At 32.9% G+C, this 22,916-nt stretch overlaps 1 protein-coding gene across 1 annotated transcript; it reads right to left on the bottom strand.

The window, feature by feature from the left end:
- Positions 1 to 217: 217 nt before the first annotated feature.
- On the bottom strand, positions 218 to 22,880 carry Aasdhppt (aminoadipate-semialdehyde dehydrogenase-phosphopantetheinyl transferase). Its single transcript, XM_026399035.2, has 6 exons — positions 22,645 to 22,880; positions 20,865 to 21,090; positions 7,964 to 8,085; positions 7,225 to 7,386; positions 4,028 to 4,099; positions 218 to 2,122 (listed from the first exon to the last, which is right to left on the bottom strand). Exons 1-6 carry the CDS (start codon positions 22,825 to 22,827, stop codon positions 1,958 to 1,960), a joined length of 930 nt encoding a protein of 309 aa, XP_026254820.1. The 5' UTR covers positions 22,828 to 22,880; the 3' UTR covers positions 218 to 1,957.
- Between the last annotated feature and the right edge of the window lie 36 nt (positions 22,881 to 22,916).

Raw genomic sequence — 22,916 nt, 5'->3', positions numbered from 1 at the left:
TAAAACTGAAAAATCAAGTAAAAGTAATATAAGCATATTATCTGGAGATATAGTTGTAAGTTACAAAAAAGTCAAAAGTTGTAGTACTTTAGGAAAAAACTAATTTTTCAAGTTGTACATGTACAACTTTGATTTAAAAAATAATAGGAAAATCAAATTTGAAAAACACAGAATCTAGCACTGTCAGGCTCATAAAAACTCCATAACGAGTATTAATTATTTTATTATCATAATGACAAGACAAATGGTTTTTCATATCACCATTACACTCATGCTAGGGATAACAATACTTTCTGTATTATAAATGCTACTTGATCTTTTTAAACACATTACTTATTATGCTTGAAATAAATGAGCATGCTTAATAAAATAAAAAATATTATAAAACATTCCAAGATTTTTAATTAACAAAAGTACCTATTTTTATACAGTTTACATACCACTTTCAATGTTAGTAATAGAAACAATGAAATTATTTGATATTTAACAATAAGACTAACTTTCCAAGACATGCACTACAACTATATAATAGATTCTGTCATCAATATGATGGTCTTGGCATTTTAATATATTATGTTCACATTTTAAATTAAGTCCTATTAACTAAAATAAAAACAGATTGAAGACAATGAACAAGAGGATCATTTAAAAAAAGGAATACAAATAACCAGTAATGTTTATCAACCTCATTTGTAATGAAAGAAATACAAATTTTAAAAAATGACACAACATTCTTCAGGTATACTGACAAAGATTAAATACGGGGGGAGGGGGAGATAAAAGATAATACCTACAGTTGACCAGGGAGTATACAGATAGGCATGGTCACACATACACTACTAAATGGAAGTGTAAATTGGATAGCTTTTCTGAAGAACAATATGCTAATACTTACCAAACCTCTAAAAATATTTAAGCCCTTTCAGTCAGTCACTCCAGTTCTAAAAACTTTCTTAAAAGACATAATTAAGCATGTGTCTCAAAATGTACTAGGGCATTCACTGCACCACTTACAGTAACATAATGCAGACAATCAAAATGCCTAACACAAAAGAAAATAAGTACATTATGGCACATATTTCTTACACCAGACAGTGGGGCTTCACCTCAATGCCATAATCCCAAACCTCCTGTAGCTTTTTCTTTCCCAACAGAATCTACTTCTAACAGAGGCAAAAAATGTCAGATGCTAGCTTTCTCTATGACCAAATCTGAGTTGATGGAAAATGAGAGGAGATAATGTGGAGGCTATTAGGAGAAATATTCCGCACCATAAAATAAATGTTACAGGAAAAATGGTCTTTCCTGCCTTGTAGATGCAATTTTAGGAAGATATAAAACTAGAAGTTATAGCATTATGCTGGGGAATGAGATGAGCCTAAGGCAAAATCAATAAATTGAGGGCAAAAAAAAAAAAAATTCTTAATGAAACCTCTTACATTTATTATATGTTATATAATAAATATCCTTGGTTACTTAAGCCATTTGGACAATGTTACCTCTAGACAAAAGCATCTTAACTGATATTAGTCATAGAAGAGAGTACTTTAGAACCACTAAAAGTTTATGTAACAGAGGTATTGTAAATAGTTTAAAAAACTTACAAAACAGTGTGTTCCCATTTTAAAAAAAAAGTTAACATGGATTCAATGGCCAAGAAAAGTCTGGAAAGAGAACTCAGGGTTTAAAGATGGGATCCTAATGTTTCCTTTTTCCATATTTTTTTCTACAATGAACATGTAAAATTCTTCCAGCCTTTTTCTATCAATTCAATGCAATTTCAGACAAGAGGAGGGAAACATATTGTACCAGAAATCTGCTTTTTGAATAGTAAAAGTTTTCAGTTTAAAAAAAAAAAAAGTTTTTGTGAAATAAAACTTGATCAGGCATTGATTTTTTTTCCTGCGAATATGGAAGATTACAATTTTCATTTCCCTTTATTATGTAGGGAATCATATCATGACTTTGTACCATTTCGGATTGGAATTTCTTCTGTGAAGCAAAAACAGTCCCAAAATGAAGGATCTTCAGGTGTCATGGGAACAGCAGATGATATTAAATCATTAAAGGTAAGAATAGTAAACTGCCTCTGGGTTGGTATAGAATCATCTTGGGATGAAACCTAAAAGGAAAAAAATTAGATTTTAAAATATTTAATATTTTAAAATAATTATATTACCTACTGTATAGTAATTATTACTGTATAGTAATCTTATGAACAATTTTATAATTATAAAAATAAGACCAAATTATATCTTCAGTAGATTACAGTATGACTGTAAAATTTTTAGAATATTTTTACTCCTTGTATTAGTACTGAAAATGTACCAAGTTTAAAAAAGAGAAAACTTTTTTGTATTTAATGATAACCTGGTTATTTAAAATTTCTTGAGCCCCGCATCCAGAAAGACTGATTCAGTAGACAGGAATTTAAAAGAATCTCAAAATCTGCAATTTTAGCAAGCAGAGTTAGGCCCAAGGCAAACTTTTGAAAGCTACTACTCTAGAGTGAGGATCTGGGATCTGATAAAACTGTTACTAAGTATACAGATGTAATACTACTTTAGGAAATTACTATTCTGCAATACAGATGTTGTTCAGGACACAACCCAATATAGATCTTTGATGTTCTATACATTCTAGTACAGGTTGAGCATTTTTATTCTTAATTCAAAAAATTTTTAAAAAGCCAACATACTACAAAATCTAAAACTGAGTGCCATTATGATACCACAAATGGAAAATTTCACATCTAACTCTCATGTGACAGGTCACAGCAATTACAGGTACATTAAAAATATTATATATATATAAAATTACCTATAGGCTATGAGGTGTATATGAAACAAATGAATCATTATTTATTATTATTTAGTATTTTAATATGTCTAAGTAAATATTCCAAAATTTTTAAAAAATCCCAAACACTTCTGATCTCAAGCCTTTCAGATAAGGGCTACTTAATCTGTATAAATAGCATTTGGGTTTTGTAAAGTATAGTATAATTATGTATAGCTGTGCTGTAATATGGTTTTGATTTTCAACTTTATAGATAGGGAAACTGAGGCTCCTAAAGATCAAACAATTTTCCCAAGCTTACCACACAGGTTAAAATAGTAGACTTGTGTAGAACTTAGACTTTCCATTATGCTACTGCTGGACAGGCTCTAACCAGGGAAATAAGGAAAAATAGTACTGAATATGTAGATACTATAAAAACGATAAGGCTGTATAAAAACATGATACCCACAGGGAGTTATGAAGTTGAGATTTGAGATCATTAGTAGGACAGGTAGCCTAGGTCAATAACAGGTATTAATTTTAACATGCTATCCTTAAAAAAAAATCTATGTAGAATTTTAACACTTTGATTAATCTATCAAAGGCATGGTCTGTGTTCTGAGTTATTTTTCTAGAAGAGATGCTATACAGAAAATTGATTGTTCTACATTTTCTTACCCAGATTCATTAAAAATAATGGAGTGCATATAGCTTTGATTATAACATTATCTTAAACAAATTACTTTTGCAGAACCACAACTAAGCTGCAGTTTTTAATCCAATTTTTTCCCTCTCTCACTTACTAGGTAACAGCCTCAGAAATATATGTCTCACATGTTTGACACTGTAACTTTGGAATAATTTAAGATATTACTTTAAAAGGGGAGGAGGTTCAATTGCAAGATAATCCTATTACTTGCCAACCTTCAATTCAGTACCCTTTTTATTCAACACGGCCCCAATTCATAAGGAAATAAATTTCTATTTATATGACCAAGATAATGATTATAGTGAATTTCTACAAAAATATGAATGCTATGATAATACTACCAACATTTTTTCCCCATAATATTTAAATATATTTGAAAATGACGAAGCAGGTAACACACGCTTTCAAAAAGTTTCTGTGACACAGACTTACACATAATCTCAAACCTGATGTAAGGCATATTAACTATTTCCATTAAAAAGGTGGGAGGACAGATTAAACATTAATTCATACTTTGAAGAAAAAAAAAATTCTTACATCCTCGTGTCTAGATCCATTGGGTTTCCTAAGAGCTACTGCAACAAAATGGTGTTCATCTATTTTGCTTTCCTGAAAAATAAAAGGGAAAGAGACACGGATTATAACATATGTAAATCTAGATATAGTTTTGTTTACATTTTATGTATCCCATTCTTTTTATATACATAGATACACAAACACACATGTATTCCTCTAGGAATGAACTTATAGGCAAATGAAACCAAGTGTTGCATTCATTCATGTCCTCTTAGCCTTTGTCTTTTATAATAATAACATTTTAAATACAAACCCCATGGATTCCCACTTTAAAAGAATGTTGCAAATTTTTGGTTTTATGTTTCTTAATTAGATTTAGATCAAGTACACACTAGTTATCTGCCCTTTAGTATGGGTTGGGACTGTAGCTCATTGGCAAAGTGCTTGCCCTCCATGTGTGAGGCACTGTGTTCAATCCTTAGCACCGCATAAAAATAAACAAATATAATACAGGCATTCTATCCATCTATAACCACCAATTTTTTAAAAAATAAATAATAATAATAAAAAAAGAAATCAAGTTGAAATGCTGGTTTGTAAGCAGTTAGTTACTTATACAATAGAGCCTATGGAAAACCAATGTGGAAATTTATAGGTAAGATTTAAGAAATAGGAAACTATCATCAGAAATAATACTTGGAGACCTTTCACCTTTCATCTTCCTTCATATTTTCACACCTTAAAAAAATCAAAATTAGCAAAAAATAAAAATTCAACAAGAATTAAATTAAGACAATATAATTAAAGAGGAAAAATAAATAAGACTAAGAATGAGAAGATTCAGTAAATCACACATCAAAAAATATGCTGGTTACAAAGCCTGCTTTTTCTTTACAAAAAAACTAATTTGAATGTATAGATTTAAAAATACCTAAGATTAATTTTCAGAAATTTAGCAAATGACACAGTTCTTATACAGATGGAATATTTTAATAAATAAACATCATGCTTAACATATATGTATGAAAGTTGGGCACTAAAGACTGTTACTAATTGATGTATTATTTCTAACAGTATGAGATACTAACAGAAAATATCATTCTATCATGACCCCAAGGAAAAATATTTTCCATTAAACTAAGATATTTTAAGTTCACAATATTTACTTAAGTATTATAAAAAAATTAATCTATATACCAATAATAGCACATTATAATATTCAGAAATGTTTTGGCTAGAATTACTTCGGGAAAACACTCCGGTCAGCAACTGTACTTCCTGTATGTAAGACAAGTACCAGAGATAACTGTGGGCAATAACCAGTTCTTATTCCACCTATTAGCTAAAATACCAAGATACCCTGCTCATTTTATCTATATAAGTTGTTACAAGCCAAAATTCAGTGAGATTAATTTCAAAATGAGGCTTCACCCTGTCTACTCAGACCTTATCAGTGCAATATAAATATAAAATATGACACATCAAAAGTAGAACAGCTGTATTATAACTGATGCCCCAGTTATCAAACTGTCATGTACCTCATTGTTACATGTGGAGTTCTAATAATGTTAGCTATTTATATACAATAAATATTAGAATGAAATTTGTATGAGCTTAGGAAATTTATATGAAATCCTTTCTGGTTGAGAAAGTGCCTTTAATAAATGTAAGATGAAAAAAGAAAAAAAAATTTAAAGCAGCAAATTACCCTAGCCAGTATATTCAATGCTGTAGAACTTAATTAAGTTTAATTTTTAAGACTTTCTAAATTTCAAGAATTCTCTTGTCATTTTTTTGTTTATATATATATATATATATATATATATATATATATATATATATAGCATTCTATATATTTTTATATCTTTATATAGACATAGCATTCTATATCTCAAAAATTTACTAAATTTACTGTGAACACCAAAATCCCCCTAAAATTTCCACCAAAAGAAATGAAATCTTTTCAGGAAATAGTTTAACATTGATTTAAAAGATTAATCTGCTTCAGTAAAATGATAGGTCATTTTCTTCATGTGCGTTCTCTTACAAAGTTAAAAAAAAAATTTAGCTACAACTTAAAACATTCTCATTTTACCTTTATTCCCAAAGGTAAAAGGTTGAAAAACGTATCGATAAATTCTGACACATTTCTACTTGATAAGTCCTTCCTTTACAAAAGAATATAACCTCATCATTTCAAACATTTTGTTGTTCATTTTCCTGTAGAATGTTTGATTTTTCCAGGTATGAAGATTCAATATATTTGAATAAGTGACCTGCCTTCAGAGAGCATTAAGAAATTAAAACAATTACATAGCTATAGATTATGAGGTAAAATGTGGTATATTGTAGGTAAACAAATATAAAATGTATAGTCTTAAAGAAGACTTAATTTTGTTAAATAAGGCATTAAGGTCGGGGGAGTCATGGAATTGGTATTAGCAATCAGAAAAGAAAAGGGGAGGGGACATTCAAGGAATACCAGGTTGTGATTTAGCTGTGATGACTAAAGAAGGTAGACAAAGCAAAAGTGTATTATCTTTTAAAATACAGGATCCAAAGTAAAATTTACTCTTTAACTGACAGAATCCCTATCTATGAAGCAGTTTTTGATATAGATCTCTTTCTCAAAATACTTTTGCCCTTGGAATTCTGATACTACTTTTATTTTATATCCTATCATTTTGGCCATTTTTTCCTAGTCTATGCCACATTCCACTTTTAAATATTAGTATTCTCAGAGTTCTGTCCCAGGTTTTTCTCTTTTCTTAGATAATTTCATTGCTTCAACTTGAGTTCTCCTCTTCCTAGATTCAATTTATAGCTACTACTTAGGTAATGTCATAACTTCAACTTCATCCCATGGCTTCAAATATCCATATATAAATGATTATTGTTTGTTTGTTTTTTCTGGTCCCAGCCCTTCATTCTATTTGCCCACTTGACATTTTCACTTGGATGTCTCAGTGGCATCTCAAACTTAACAATTTAATTTGTTTTTATAACATTCTATATCTCAATAGGTAGTCCTCTGAAGTCAAAGCACTGCTCACATCATCTTTGATACCTCCCTTCCTTAACCACTATATACATCAATCTGATGTTACCACTCCATACAACACCTATCAAATTCTCTTGAGAAAATTCAAAAACACCTCCTATCTTATCCATTCATCATCAAACACTGGGGAACTAACCTCTGTATCTAAATTTCTTACCTCAAATGCCCATTCTTTTTCTTCCTCTCCATCCAGGAACAAACGTGTTTCTTTATAAACTTCGCCTATATCCAAGTTTAATGGAGATATATCAAATTCAAGCCGCTGCAATTCAAATCCCAGTCCAACACCAATAGCTTTTATGAAGCTTTCCTTCAGCGCCTACGATACAGACAGGCATCCATTTCTTAAAAGAGTATTCAGAATATAAAACTTTCCATAAAATGTATAGGACCAGTACCATACGAATTTCTACTTCTGTACCATGTTATTGTATGCGATTTTTAAGAAAATTTTCCTTTCTAGTAGCATGGAAATAAATCATGCCTATAAACTTAAGCTAAATCACTTAAACTCTGCATCCATTCCCTCTTGCGTGAACTGTGACAACACTTTCACTGGTTTGTTACAAGAATTAACTTATTAAGAGCTTGAAATGGTATCTTCCAGCATGTAGTAAATATTATGGATTTGCTAAACAATAGTGATGCATATGAATTTCTTCAAGACAAAAAACATTTTAAATGGTAATGGAATACAATGAATTTTTGTTTTAAAAGTACTTCTAAATTAGTCTTAAATTTTCTCAACATAAATCATCATGTAATACTACTATTCATGTTAAAATCCAAAGTTCTCAAGCAATCACACATTTACTTCCAAAGGATTTTTACTCCCATTTTTAGTGATAATAGAATCATTACAGATTTCTCTTTTCAAAGTTAGAAAAAATTTATACCCAATTCCTATAAAACATATCCAGCTGAGTCCATTCATCCTTAAAGCTTCTGATTGTTTCCCATTCTTTGTTGGTAAACTTTCTTTTCATAATATGAAAGAACTCTGGAATTGAACCTCGGCCTGTGAAGTAAGAAAATACAGAATTAAAAAATTAGCTGTTCTATTTAAAAAAAAAAAAATCAGTAGAGCAGCTAAAATCTGTTAAAGTCAGCATAGAAAAAGAACACTACAAGGCAACCCATCCAGTCACAGTAATCTTAAACTAAGTATCAGTCAATCAAATTGAGCTGGGAATTAAGAGAATAACATGTCATGTCAAGCAGAGCATAGCCTAGAAACTGAGGTGCAGTTAAGCAGGAATCAGTGAAATTGGAAATTATTAAATAATTAAGAATAAAAACTACATGGCTGTACCAAAAGATGTTCCAAAAACTCAGATTTTTAGCATCTAGCTAAACAGGAGAAAAAAAGGAATCAATTATTTTCTTGTAATTTGCTGTAAATCAGAAAAAAAAAACCTAAACATTGTTCTTTTAAGTCATTACTGTGACTAGAAAATTAATACACCCTTATTTCCTTCAAAATAACTGTTTTCTCAAAATGTTTTCTAATATGACTTCTTCAAATAAAAACAGATTTTCTTGTCTTTTTGGTACTGGGGATTGAACCCAGGGGTGCTTAACCTCTGAGTCATATCCCCAGCCCTTTTTATTTTTTATTGGGAGACAGGGTCTCGCTAAGTTGCTGAGGACCTCGCTAAATTGTTAATGCTGACTTTGAACTAGCAATCCCCCTGCCTCAGCCTCCTGAGCTGCTGGGGAGGTGTGTACCACCACACCCAGCAGATTTTCTTTTCTTTTATAGATATAATGGTAAGATAAGTTCATATTAAAATCTGAAACATATCTTTAGCGCCCACACTCCAAAGACAATATACTCCATAGCATTCTAAAAATCAGTGATAATTAAAGAACACAACTCAAAGGGCTTGCTTCCTACAACTAAGGGCTAAGGTAAAAACTCTTTGAAGGAAGTCCCTCCGCAAATTCTGTCAAAACAGAAATGTCTCCAAAATATGACATTTCTGTTCCTGTTAACTACAACTCTTTTTTAAGTGATAGCTGCTACTATATTCTCCATGAGCATCTCTTATGGAAAGAACTATCTGGAAAAAAGATGTTGACTCCCCCTATTAATGCATTCCTGGCATATATATCACTAATGCATCCTTTGAGAATCCAACAATTAAATTCATTATTATTATTCACTGAAAACATATGAGTTCTAGATGCTGATAATAACATGATGAGTAATCATACCTTTCCCACAGTTAACTCAAGGGCAGAAAAATATTAAAAGCCAGTTCTCTCACAAAACTCTAATTCCCACACTGCTCTCAATTAAAGAGTCAAAATAATTTGCTCATTTAGCCAGGAAGTGTTTCTGATTATCCTAAAATGATAAGTAGTACTTAGATAAGACAAAGATTCTTGTTCTTTTTCAAGCACTGAAATATTAAACTGTGAGTTTAACAGTTCTATCACAAGGGATTCTACCCTTTTAGGGCCTTGGATCATTCTTATAGTCTGATGATTACTTTTCAACACCTTATGGAGACAACTAGAAGCTCCTCAATAAAAACTGTTTTGATCAGGGCCACATCACTGGCACATGCTGAATCAACAAATAACATACTAAAGACAACCTTAAAGAAAAGAAAGCAAGCCTTCAAAATAACTGAAGTAATCTGATTTTTAAATACTGGGAGCACATAAATGATAAGTTGTTTCCTTTGAATGGTTTCTAGTATAAGTAATAACAATAGGAGAAATAGCTTAATTTGAATTTGGAAAATAACATTTATGTATTTTGAGTTGGAACTATAGTTTTAATATAATTTGGCAGTTTTAATATAAAACTATAGTTTTAATATAATATGATCCAAAACTCTATAATTTAAAAAGATGTGTCCATTGTCATCTACAGTGTCATTTTGTTTGTTGGTTTCTCCAAGTTTTCATTTTATAACCTCTAAGAAACTGATTTCTAACTAAATGTGATAAGGCAATGAAGGAAAAATTTAAATATGTATGCTTATAAAAAACGATTAACATAAAAGGCAATCTAGCACAATCACTAGGAAGCAATCACAGAACTCATTACTTAAGGCTAAAAAAATAACCAACGACTGCATTTTCATATACTTTTGAGAGCATCTTATCTAATCCACAAGAAATTTGACAGCAACAGGAAAAGGTCATTTTGTGAATATTCAGCCAAAGCACAACAGCGCCACACTGTGGTATTACGGGGGAAATATGTAATTGGTGAAGTCTGTTAATCCCATAGCTTACTTAAGAAATTGGAATAAAAACAACCATTAGGAAATACCACTAGAAAAGTAAATTTGTCCCTTAATCTATTAGCAAAATTATTGGACAAAAGCTGACAAATCATCCTAATAATACTATCACACATTCATGGCTATTACAATTTTCTACTTAATCATCCTATTCAACATTTTTAAGAATTCAGAAAGGACATACGTATGTAAGAAAGATGAACAAGTGGAAACCATAGAGGTACTACTACCAGTTATGTTTAGAAAACCTTGATCTTCCATCTGAGACCTTAATATTAAGCAGACAGTACTAGATATTAACTAAAATGTTCTGCAACGTTAAACAACTAAAAGTCCTTTTTGTTTTCTTTTTTTTGTGGGGGGTCTCCCAGGGATTGAACTCAGGGGTGTTCAAACACTGAGCCACATCCCCAGCCCTATTTTGTATTTTATTTAGACACAGGGTTTCGCTGAGTTGCTTAGAACCTCGCTTTTGCTGAGGCTGGCTTTGAACTCAGGATCCTCCTGCCTCAGTCTCCAGAGCCACCAGGATTACAGGCATACGCCACCATGCCCAGCTCTAAAAAGTTTATTTTAAACATAGTAATAACCTACAACAAATCATTCAGTCAATACCCTTGGCTACTATTGCAAGCCTATGACAAAAATTCCTGATAGTACCAGAATCTCGAATCTCCCCTACATCATTTTCTCAAAAATTAACTCATCAATATGTATGTATAAACAGCACCTCAGTTAAAGCTTACCATTCTTCTTAAACAGAACAGCAAGATGATATCCACTTGTGTTTGCTTATAGCAAAAATTTGTTATGAGAAATTCTAATGAATTTCATTTTTTAAAGTATGATTACATAGGACTGGGATTTCAGTGGTAGAGCGCTTGTTTAGCACATATGAGGCACTGGGTTTGATTCTCAGCACCACATAAAAATAAATAAAATAAAGGTATTATCCATCTACAACTAAAAAAAATATTTAAAAATATGATTACATATAGTCTTGCTTCTATGAGAAGTGTCAAGTGTTCTAATATGTATACACTAATGTTTCACTTACTAGCTCACCTATCAAGTTTACTGAGATACAAAACCAAAAACAAAAAATGTGAGATGTGATTATACTTTCATAAATTCTATACAAAAAGCCTCTTGTATGTTATTGACAAAGGATCTTTAAGTTCTCATTATGTAAAGTACAGCAGAAAAAAGACTAGACTGCAATATGATATCCTTGACTTGAGACTAACACTAAGTAGCAAACTTCAGTTGCTCTTCTGTGTATTTATTTGAATGTATATATATTAATATATACTGCTTGGCAAGAAACAGGCCAACAAAGCTAGAACTATGAGACTGGGAATATTATCCTTCAACAAAGGTCTTTCATAAGCAAGGAAGAGGGCCCAGGAAAAGCAGGTGGGACCACCCTAGGAGCCTACATACAAAGTAAGCAGCTGTTATTTTCAGTTCTTGAAACATAATGGAATTTATTTTCCCTCCTGAATTTCAAACTTGCTTGCAAACCATGATCCGTCCCCCTTTTCTCAACTTCTCCATTTTGAAATGGAAACTTTTTCTTATGCTTCTCCCACCATTGTATTTTAGATGACTTGTTTTCTGGTTTCACAGATTCACAGATGGAGATGAATTTTGACCCATGATGGATCATATCTAATTTGTATGATTCAGATTATGAGATCTTCAACTTTTTGAGTTGGTAAATTAGATGAGATTTGGGATGTAGAGCTAATATGGGTTTGAGTTAAACCTAAGGGATGCTGGGAGGGGGTGAATTGATTTTGTATGTAGAATGGATATAAACTTGGGGTGGAATACACACAGGATGAACTTTACTGGGTTGACAAGCATTTCCAAAACTTACATCCACTCAAAACTACAGAATGTGACTAGATTTGCAAAAAAATTCCGCAAATGTAATCAAATCAAGATGAGGTCATACTTGACTAAGATGAGACCTGAATCCAATGGCAGGTTACCTTAAAGGAAGACAGACTGATTATACAAAGAAGAGAAGGAAGAAGGCTACATGAAGGTGGAGGCAGAAAATGGAATGAAGCACTAAAAACTAGGAAGAGACAAGGATGGATTCTTTCCTGGAACCTATAGAGGGAGCATGGCTCTGTTGACAACCTCACTGATCTAAAGCCTTTCAGAATTGTTAATAATTTCTTATTGTTTTAAATCACTGAGTTTGTGGTACTGTGCTAGGTAGCTCTAGGAAACCAGTATACACATGTATACAATTTCAAGGATTAAGTAAACAATCTTATGAGTTTAAGTGTTAGCTCTCTGGAGTCAAATGTTCAAATATTTTCCATCATTTCTTTGTCATATTTATTTATTATGTCTAGGGACAAAGAGTTGAATAGATTAAAGAATAAACATATAAACTACCTGGAAATACCAAGTACTTAATAAAGATAAGTTTTAAGGTTCTTGTGGTAGCGGTTATTGCTAAATGTATATAAATGTGTGTGCACACACAAACATATTCCCTTTTGTCAACTGTTTTATCAAGTCCTTTGTGCATTCACCAAATAAGACTTATTTGGTTTTCTCATCAAAACTTAAAGGCATATTAGATATTAATATCAACCTTTGTCTGTTATATTTGCCACAAATAGATCCCTGGGTTTGTAAAGTGTGATTTAATATGAAATCACATCAGTTGACTTGTGGTTTTTTTCTTATTCTTCTAAGCTAAAACGGTCATCCCTTTTTCAGAAGTGTGATCAAATATACAATTCTTCTATGTTCTTATAGTTGTTATTAGAACATAACTTTAATTAATTTTGTTGTAAAGTGTGTGAGGCAGACATCTATTTAATGGCTTCCTGATCATCTGAGCCATCAATACAAGCAGATGAACTACAATTTTTCTTTTTGTTGGCTTTGTAAATTACATCCAATACGATGATGTTTCCCAACATTATTATGCCTAACAATCAACTGGAAAAATCGTTTAGGTATAGAGTTCTTATTTGTACTCTAAAATTCTGGCTAGGTAGATCTAGGATACTTTCAAGGAAGCTGCATTTTCAATACACATCTTACCTGATTTTGATATACCAACAATCTTATAAATATAATTATATGGTACTATTACTATTATGGAAGAGAAATCTGAGACTATTATTATTTGGAGACTGGTAGGGCTATTCCAACCCCTGCCCCCACAACTTAATCCTGATACTATTCTCTATGCTATTTCTTCTTTTTTTCGGAGGGGGAGGTATAAAATATACATAATTCTGCCCATTTTTTAAGTATATAGTTCAGTAGCATTTAGTGCTTTGACAATGCTGTGGAATAATTAACACCACTTATCTCCAGAACTTTTTATTCTTTGATCTGAAACTTCACCTAATCTCAAATTTTTTCCAGTTTTCAATAAAAAATATTTCATTTTTATTTCTTATCCATTTAATCTGTTATCTTCTTCAAAAATATGCATTTTCATATGCTGAAATCTCTGTGTTTAACTCTCTTTATTTCCTAATTCATTTCCTTTTAATTCTGGAAATGTTTCCCAGGTCTGTCATATCTAAACAGATTCTATTTTCACCAATAACTTTTTATTGGAAGATAAAAGATTTTGCAGAGGAAAGGTTGTAGTTTTTGCTTGAATTTAGTAATGAAGACTGATTTCCTTCTAAAATTAAAAAAAAAAAAAAAGAAGTTCCTGGAGCTTTTATGGGAGACAAAAAAAAACATTCCTTTTCAAGTACTTTGGTCTCTGAAATTTCTTCTTCTAACTTTCTGAGTTTTAAAAAATTATTTTAGGGCATGTGTTTTTAAGAAATAGGATATTACTATATTTTTTGTGATAAGATTTTGTAAATTAACAATACATATTATAATTCCCTTCAGATTAACAGACCTTCCTCCCGCCCCCCACACTGGAAACTTAACTCAGGGGCTCTTTACCACTTAGCTACATCATCAGCCCCTTTTATTTTTTATTTTCAGACAGCGTCTTGCTTACATCATATAGGGTCTTGCTAAGTTGCTAAGGCCAGCCTCAAACTTACTTGTAATTCTCCTACCTCAGTTTCCTGAGTAACTGGGGTTACAAGTGTGCATCAACATACTAGCCTAATTCATTATTTTACATAACAGTCTGTGAAATTCATGTCGATTTGCTTAACCAATTTCTATTAATAGCCTTCAGATATTATTCTCATATACTAATATCATTATGTATATAGCCCAATGTATTTTTCTATATATTTATATATTTATTTTTTAGTGATAGGTGGACACAATATCTTTATTTTATTTTATGTGTTGCTGAGGATCAAACCCAGGGCCTCATGCATGCTAGGCAGGCGTTCTACCTCTGAGCCACAACTCCAGCCTTGCATTTTTAACTAATATTTTTCCAAAAAAGCTGTACCAATTTTAATTTCTTCCATATATATATGACTATTCTTTACCAACATCCTCCACTGTACCAGGTATTTTCTCCATAGTTTGCAAATCTTATTAGTACCTCATTCTTACTCTTCATTACTTTATTTTGTCCTAAAATTGTAACTTTTTTAACATTTAATCTTTAATTCCTCCAAAATTTGTATACACAGTATTATATTTGGATGGTTTAACCAATTTTACCAGCATCATTTAATAATCCTTTATCCACTAAATTAAAATATTATGCATATATAACAGGCTCTTTTCCTTAACTCTCCTAGTTGTCTATTATTTTGCTAATACCCTACTCTTTGTTTACAAGGCCTACTATAAGATTTGTAAAAAATGGTAAGGCAAGGTCCCTATCATTGTATTTCTTGTATTGTTAGACATTAGATCTTTTGCAAGAACTTTATATTTATTTAAATTCAGTTCCACAGAATTTTTAATAATTTCATATTTCCAAATCCTTAAATAGGTATCAGTGAAATCTCAGATTGAGAGGTCATGTACTATAGAATGCAGGTTGAACATATGGACTTCTACTTTTTAGCTAAGTCACCTAAGTCTACCTCTGAGCCACACTCCCAGCCCTGTAAACTTTAATATTATTTAATGTTAAATCTGTAGATTTGATATTCTGAATGTGTGCTATGTACTAGACACTATGCCAGGCACTAAGTATACTGTACTGAAAATGACAAAACAAGCACGATTTCTGAAGTCATCTAATGAGCAAGATAATAATGAAATAATTAAGTGTCTGAATCTTTTTTATAAAATAATAATAACAGTATTATGCCATGGACTTAAGGTAAAGAAATAATACATATAAGACATTTAACAAAGTATCATACCCAATAAATACTAGTTCAACACACAATTCCTATGGACAGTAGAAAAGATTCACCCCCGTAACCTAGAGTGGGCAAAACATGCAAGTAGAAACTTGGTTTTCCAATAAGGAATTCAGAATACAAAGAGAATGTGATTCTTTACAAATCCTAAGTCTAACCTTTAAAAAAAAAAAAGAGTTTTAACTAAACAGATCCTGTAAAATGCAAGTTTGGAAGACTGTACATCATCCTAGAAAAAAAAAATGATGATGGAATCTGTTATAGTAGCAGCAAAGTTGAAAACTGAATCTGAGAGGAATACAAATGGACAAAGGAAAAAGCTAAACAGACTGGTAAGGAAGAAGTCTCAAAGGAAGAACCATTTTTATCATAACTTACCAATAAGAGTAGTTTATATTCTAACAAGAATCTAACATAGCATGAACAGTCTTTCATTTTGATTATATAACCCCCCCTTTCATTTCCAAATAACATCAGGAATATTTTCAGAGAAATTAAGGAGAGAGGGACCCTAAAGTTTTTTCAACCATTTGTACATTTAATAAATATATTTGGTATTTTGAATGGGTGCTATGTGCTAGACACTATGCCATGCCAGGCACTATGCATACTGTAGTGAAAATGACAAAATAAGCACAATTTCTGAAGTCATCTAATGAGCAAGATAATAATAAAATAATTGTCATAATTATAAATGAAAAAGGCCTACAAAGGAAAAAAGATGAAGTGTCAAGAAAGTCCTTTCTGAGGAGAAATACTGGCTACTTCTCATTCCTCAAATCTCAAGTGTCAAGCAATGAGGACCAACTTCAAAGAATTTTAAGAAAATTGATGAACGTATTTCAAATGTCTGTTTTATTACACAGCAAGACTGTAGTGACTGGGTGAGGATGAAAGTGAAAAGGGAGAAACCAATTAGGAAATTATTTAAATAGAGCAGTGGACAGGGTATCACAGAAAGAGACAAGAAATAGTCTCTATCACCTTCCCACTTACCATATAATACCAATACTTAATTATTCTTGCTGCAATTAAATTTATACTTATTATTTAACAGTTGCTCTAGACATAATTCCATAGGACCTCACCTCAACTTCACTTTTTTTTTTTTTTTTTTTTTTGGCTCAGGGGATTGAACCCTGGGCCTTGTGCATGTGAGGCAAACACCCTACCAACTGAGCTATATCCCTATCCTCCCACAGGACCATCATTTCAAATTACTGAAGTTAAAATTAGTACCGTATCCCAAAATATTTTTGTTATTTTTTCCAGTCAACTAGTAATCTGCAAAGTTTATTAAAAAACAAAAACATGAACATATAAACACAGGGAAAATAATTCTAGTTTGTTTTACAAATTTAAATAATAAATTTTATACTGTAATCTTGCCTTACTTTGTAAATATGGTAATAAAACTACACAAATCATAAAAGTCTACTTACTTTAAACTTAAATTACTAATACCTTTAATGGTAGGGTTAAGTTACAAAACAAAGGAAAAACCTGACAAGGAAGATATCATTCTTCTCAGAGTTAAAAATGTACTGAGGGGCTGGGGTTGTGGCTCAGTGGTAGAGCACTCACCCAGCATGTGTGAGGCACTGGGTTCAATCCACGGCATCACATAAATATAAATAAATAAAGGTATTACATCCATCTACGACTAAAAAAAAAGTATTAAAAAAAAAATGTACCTCACTGGCAACTATATATGCTAGAGTGCCCGATCTCCTATAAACCATCATCTCTGGACATTTATTTACTGATTGGATATTTACTGAGTGTTCGGTGAGTACTAGTTACCTTTGTTATCAAGCTGCCTTGTTACCTTCTTCATTAAGGAGAGAATAAGGTTGGTTACAGTAACCTCTGTAATAGTGTGCATACCTAGAAGGAAGAAACTCAGAATTTCCTAGATGTGTCATTATATCCTCTCCAGCTCTACCAGGGCAGCAACGGCAGAATCAGGAGATGGATGGGAAAGAGCCACACATAGCAGAAATGTTTAATGGGATAAGGAAAAAGACTCCTAAATTCCTTTAGGAGGCTTACCTTCACACACAGAAGGGTGTTAACAGAACTGGAACTTTCAATATACTAATAATGCTTCCCCTGCCAAAAGCTGACTGTCTCTTCTTGATAGTTGACAGTCTAGTAACAATGTCCAGTACAAAGTACAGTACTTCCCTTGTTGCTATCCTAAGTTTTTCTTTCATCACTTACCAAGACTCTTAGGAACATCTCTTGATCAATTCCCTCATTCTGATAAATAGAGCAATTGAAATGAATCTCCACTGAAGCAAACCCCTATCTACTTCCGTCCCTCTTTAAGAAATCATGCTGAATCCATTTCTACTTCAGAAACTAGTGGCATAGTAATAACATTAGTGACAACTGGAAAATCTCTCTTCCCCTTTGTGTCTCTGGACATAGCAGCTTTTTGACAATGAAATAATCTTAAGAAAAACAAATAAAATAATAAAAATAATAATAATAATCTTAAGGAATAGGTCAACATATTGTTATTAGTCAAGATCAATCAAAAAAGCTACAAGGGAACAAAAGGTCAAACGAAACATTAATTGGAAACTGAATCTCCAATTTCTGTTCAACTATCTTCCAATCATCTATTAAAAGCTTGAATTAGTAATTCTTTATTTACCCAGTATTGATCATAAGCCAATCCTGCATATCAAGTCAATTAGTAATAAAATCTGTTTCTTATAGGCATCATTTCCTGGCAGATATATCATCTCGCTGGGCCAATCACCACTGTGTAGTTTTGCAAATCGCATTCTAAAGATTAAGGGCCTCTCCACTAATTACTGATGTTAAGAAAAGCTCATGTAAGGACAGTTCAAAGCTATAAAAACATATGGTCTTATCCCCATTATTACTCTGAATCCTCTACAGCAGTGGTCCCTTAATAATGAACTTTCTATGCCTCTGAATACCTCAGAACTATGTAAGTGGATTTTTGCTCTTGTGGGACTGGATTGGTTATGTCAAGAGCAGGATGTTTTGAAGTAAGGGTGCTTCTGTTTTCTTCTTTTCACATGCACCCTTCCACTTTCCACCATGAATTCAAATCGCACCAGCACAAGGCCCTTGCCAGTGGCTTCTCTTATTCTTGGGTTTCCCAAGCTTTAGAACCATGAATCAAAATAAACCTCTTTTATAATAAACCATCTGATCTCAGGTATTCTGTAAGAGCAACAGAAATCAAACTAAGACACTGAGAAAAACAGACATGTCCACATTCATACAAAATGTAACTACCAATTTGAGAAGGTTCATCCCTTACGTTTCATCATGGAATCTATGACAAGATCCTGTTTCATAATCACTAGCAGAGCCACCTGAGATTTATAAGCATGAGACAGTCCTGTTGGGCAATTCCAAGATAAAGATAATCAAAGCAAAAGTGAGATGAAATTCACAACCATACTCTGAAGCTGAAATTACAGCACCACAGTGCTTATTTATTCATATCACAAATATTTATTGAGCACTATTATGTACTAGGCAAGGTATTAAGAAGATATGATAGCAATCAAACTCTGTTGTAGTTAATAAGGTTTTGGCTCTCATGTAGCTTAAAAGCACCAAAGGAAAGAAACTCTATCATCCTGATGAATAATTACAATAGGACAAAGAAAACATATTTTATGACTGCCTATAACAAAAGAACCTATTTGAGAGTGAAAGTTCATAAACGTTTCCTTAAAGGTAAGGTTAAATCTAACCAGTAAATAAGAGTAATCTATGCAGAAATGGGGGTAAGGAATAAGGTTAATATAAGCCTTCTAGATCAAGAGAACCACATAAACAAAGATCCTAAGGTGGAGATAGTACGTAGATTAGGCAGTTGTACAAATATGAAATTAGGAAGTTGTGAGTTCTCCTATCAGTAGTTTTCTTCTTAACCTATTATCGTCTAATGAAAATAATGGTATGTTTATCATAGGACAGTTGAGAGAATTCAGAGGATATATGTAAAGAACTTAGTGAAATGCTGCCTCACATAGTAACTACTCACTTAATATCAATGATGCTAATGATTATAGAGTAGTAGCTGAGAACTTGCACACAGTACATATTAAAAGTGCCTGAGGCTGAGCATGCCTTAATGCCAGCTGCTCAAGAGGCTGCCAGGAGGATCATGAGTTCAAAGTCAGCCTCAGCAATTTAGCAAGGCCCTAAGCAACTCAGTGAAACCCTGTCTCTAAATAAAAAAGCTAGTATGGGGCTCAGTAGTTAAGTGCCCCTGGATTCAATCCCCAGTACAAAAAAAAAGAAGAAAAATTTTTTTAAAAAGTGCCTGAGTTTACTCAACCCCAGTTTACTCAGCAGCTCCTGAAGCTACTGATAACAACTTTTTAAGGCAATATACAAGAAACAAATATTTCAATAGGGCCTACTCATCATTTTTACTTATATAAATGTGCTAAACAGGGGCTGGGGATGTGGCTCAAGCAGTAGCGCGCTCGCCTGGCGTGCGTGTGGCCCGGGTTTGATCCTCAGCGCCACATACAAACGAAGATGTTGTGTCCGCCGAGAACTAAGAAAAAATAAATAAATATTAAAATTCTCTCTCTCTCTCTGTCCCTCTCACTCTCTCTTTAAAAAATAAAAAATAAAAAAAAATAAATGTGCTAAACATGGGCTGGGGATGTGGCTCAAGCGGTAGCGTGCGTGCGGCCCGGGTTCGATCCTCAGCACCACATACAAACAAAGATGTTGTGTCTGCTGAAAAACTAAAAGTAAATATTAAAAAAAAAATTCTCTCTCTCTCTCTCTTTAAAAAAATAAAATAAAATAAAAAATAAATGTGCTAAACAAAGAATTGTATTTATATATAACACAAATATGTCATCTCCATCTAAGAACTACAATATTTTACCACTGAGACCATTCTTTTAAATAAACTAACAATTTTACTGATGAACTCTGGAAAATGCTTAGGTGAAACAGTTGATGTATAATTCAAAAAGAAAACAATTTCACTTTGCTTCTAAGCAAAGTATTACATGGATCCCCAGTAATGAAGAATGTATTCTTTTAGAAGTTTGTTAACATAAAAGGAAATACATCCTTTTCATGTATATACTCTCTCTTCACGTATTAGATCCATTTTTTCCTAAACTTAAATATCTGATACATTTCCCGGACTGCTGGATTACTCAACAATTAAGAGCTGAGACATCAAAATACTTCACTTCTATACCACAAAAATACAACATTACCTGGAAAACTAGTCTTCATTATATCAATTCCAACTTGTAGCTCAGGTTCAGCAGCAAGCACTGCATAGTCCCCTTGATGAGAGATGTTAAAGTTGAAATTAGGGTAAGGATTCAATGAGTCCTTTGCAAGGACTGGTTTTCCTTTTGCAGTTCTTTGCAAACGGATATGATTCCAAGGGATATTCAATTTCTCTGCAACTAATTTCCTTATCATCAGACGACCAGCCTGTTAAGTACATAAAACATTTGATATGTATTGATGTCTTCTAAACATTAGGCATAAAATATACATTTTTGTGGCTTCTGAAATTTTCAAGTTTTGGAAGTATATAAATATTAAAATATGATGCACCGCTATCAAGTAATTATTACATACATAGAAGAATACCATTTTGCTTAGCAATTTCTTCCCTTACCCCACAAGCAACATTAACAGCAGGTATCAATCCAGACTTCTCTTTAAGTATTTAAATATATGTACTTCTACATGTTTTTGCTAACTCTTGCTATATAAACACATATGAAATCATACTATGCAGTATTCTACAACTTACTAACTTTTTAAGTACTGGGGATTATTTCATGTCTATCCATATCAGTCCAGTATGTAGCATACTTCATAGTATTGAGGTTCCATAGAGTATTGGCCATTCCCCTATTACTGAACATGTTAGGTTATTATGAATATTGTAGATTTGCTGTTATAAAATTCCAAACCAAGCAACCCTCCTCTATCTACATTCGTACATATATGCAAGTATTTCCAGATTCTATGCATTGATCATTCAGCTTCAAAAATTAGTAAGGCATAACCTATCTTGTTCCAGTCTCACACTTCCTTTATTAAGAAAAAAAAAATACACACACACGAGTATGACAAGGTTTAAAATATTTTTTAAAACTCCTTCAGGACTTTTTCCTTCATCAATTTCAACACTGAACAATTTCAAATTCACTGTTTCCAGTTTCTTACAAATTATTAAAAAAATATTCACCATTTTGCCCTCATAAAAGTATCAACTAACTGGTCCATATTTCAGTGTTTAAATATTGAGACATTTTCAAGAAACGAATGTCTATTAAGTGATGGTAATTAAAGGTTGCTTAAACTATGTTACACAGTAATTTATTTTGAAATCTAATTTGCCATATTTTGCTATAAAAATACAAACATAATTAAAAAACATAATACATCTATTACAAATACTGTTCCCCAAGATTGCATCCTCCCTGGACTTCAGTTTCATTGATAGGCCTCTTACAGTCCCATGGTACGCAAGGATACAAACAAGCTAAGTCGTATTGTCAATACTTTCTGAGCATGTGCAAGATGCCCCTGGGACACTGGTGGGCTATGTAAAAGGCAGATTAGCATGGCCTATGAATCCAGCAAAAGAAAAAAAAAAATACAATTTGCTACCACGTAAAAGATACATACAAAAACAATTCACTACAGTTAAAAAAAAACCCACTATTACTCTGTGGGTTTTCCCTACACTTATTTTATGATTTGGTGGGGGTCTCTATTTTCAATTGCATGGGGGAGGAGTTAATTTTTACAGCGATCGAGGCCTCCCAGGAGGTTACAAAGACTTTAGAGACCAGGCCAAGAGCCTGATCGAGACCCCGCAGCGCCCACCACTCTTACCCGGGGCGGTCCACAAGTGTTCTAGAGCTCAAACATCCACGTTACGGAGGGAGGATGGTCTCCACAGCCCAAGCCAACCCACCTCCCCCAACATCTCCTTTCTCGGCTTTAAATACCAAAGACCTGTACTACCATGGCTGCCTTAGCGTCCCGGGCAAAGACGAACTGGCCAATGCGCTCCTTCTCCTCGGGCTGGATCGATCGTACCGCCAGCAGCCATTCTGCACGGCTCGGTAGCCAAGTGCCACAGGAAAAGGCCCAACGCACGCCCTCCATGGATGGCACCAAGCAGAACCGTTTGGCTGGGAAAACCATACACTGCACACAGGTTTCACCGCCACCTCGGGCCTGATGGCGCGGACGCTAGCGTGGCCACACCCCCTTCTTCTCGGCGTCTGTGCGTA

This window comes from Urocitellus parryii, chromosome 4, assembly GCF_045843805.1.
Source record: "Urocitellus parryii isolate mUroPar1 chromosome 4, mUroPar1.hap1, whole genome shotgun sequence".
Lineage (NCBI taxonomy): Eukaryota > Metazoa > Chordata > Mammalia > Rodentia > Sciuridae > Urocitellus > Urocitellus parryii.
Note: the sequence above shows the minus strand (reverse complement) of the source record. Positions and strands in the feature narration are given on the sequence as shown.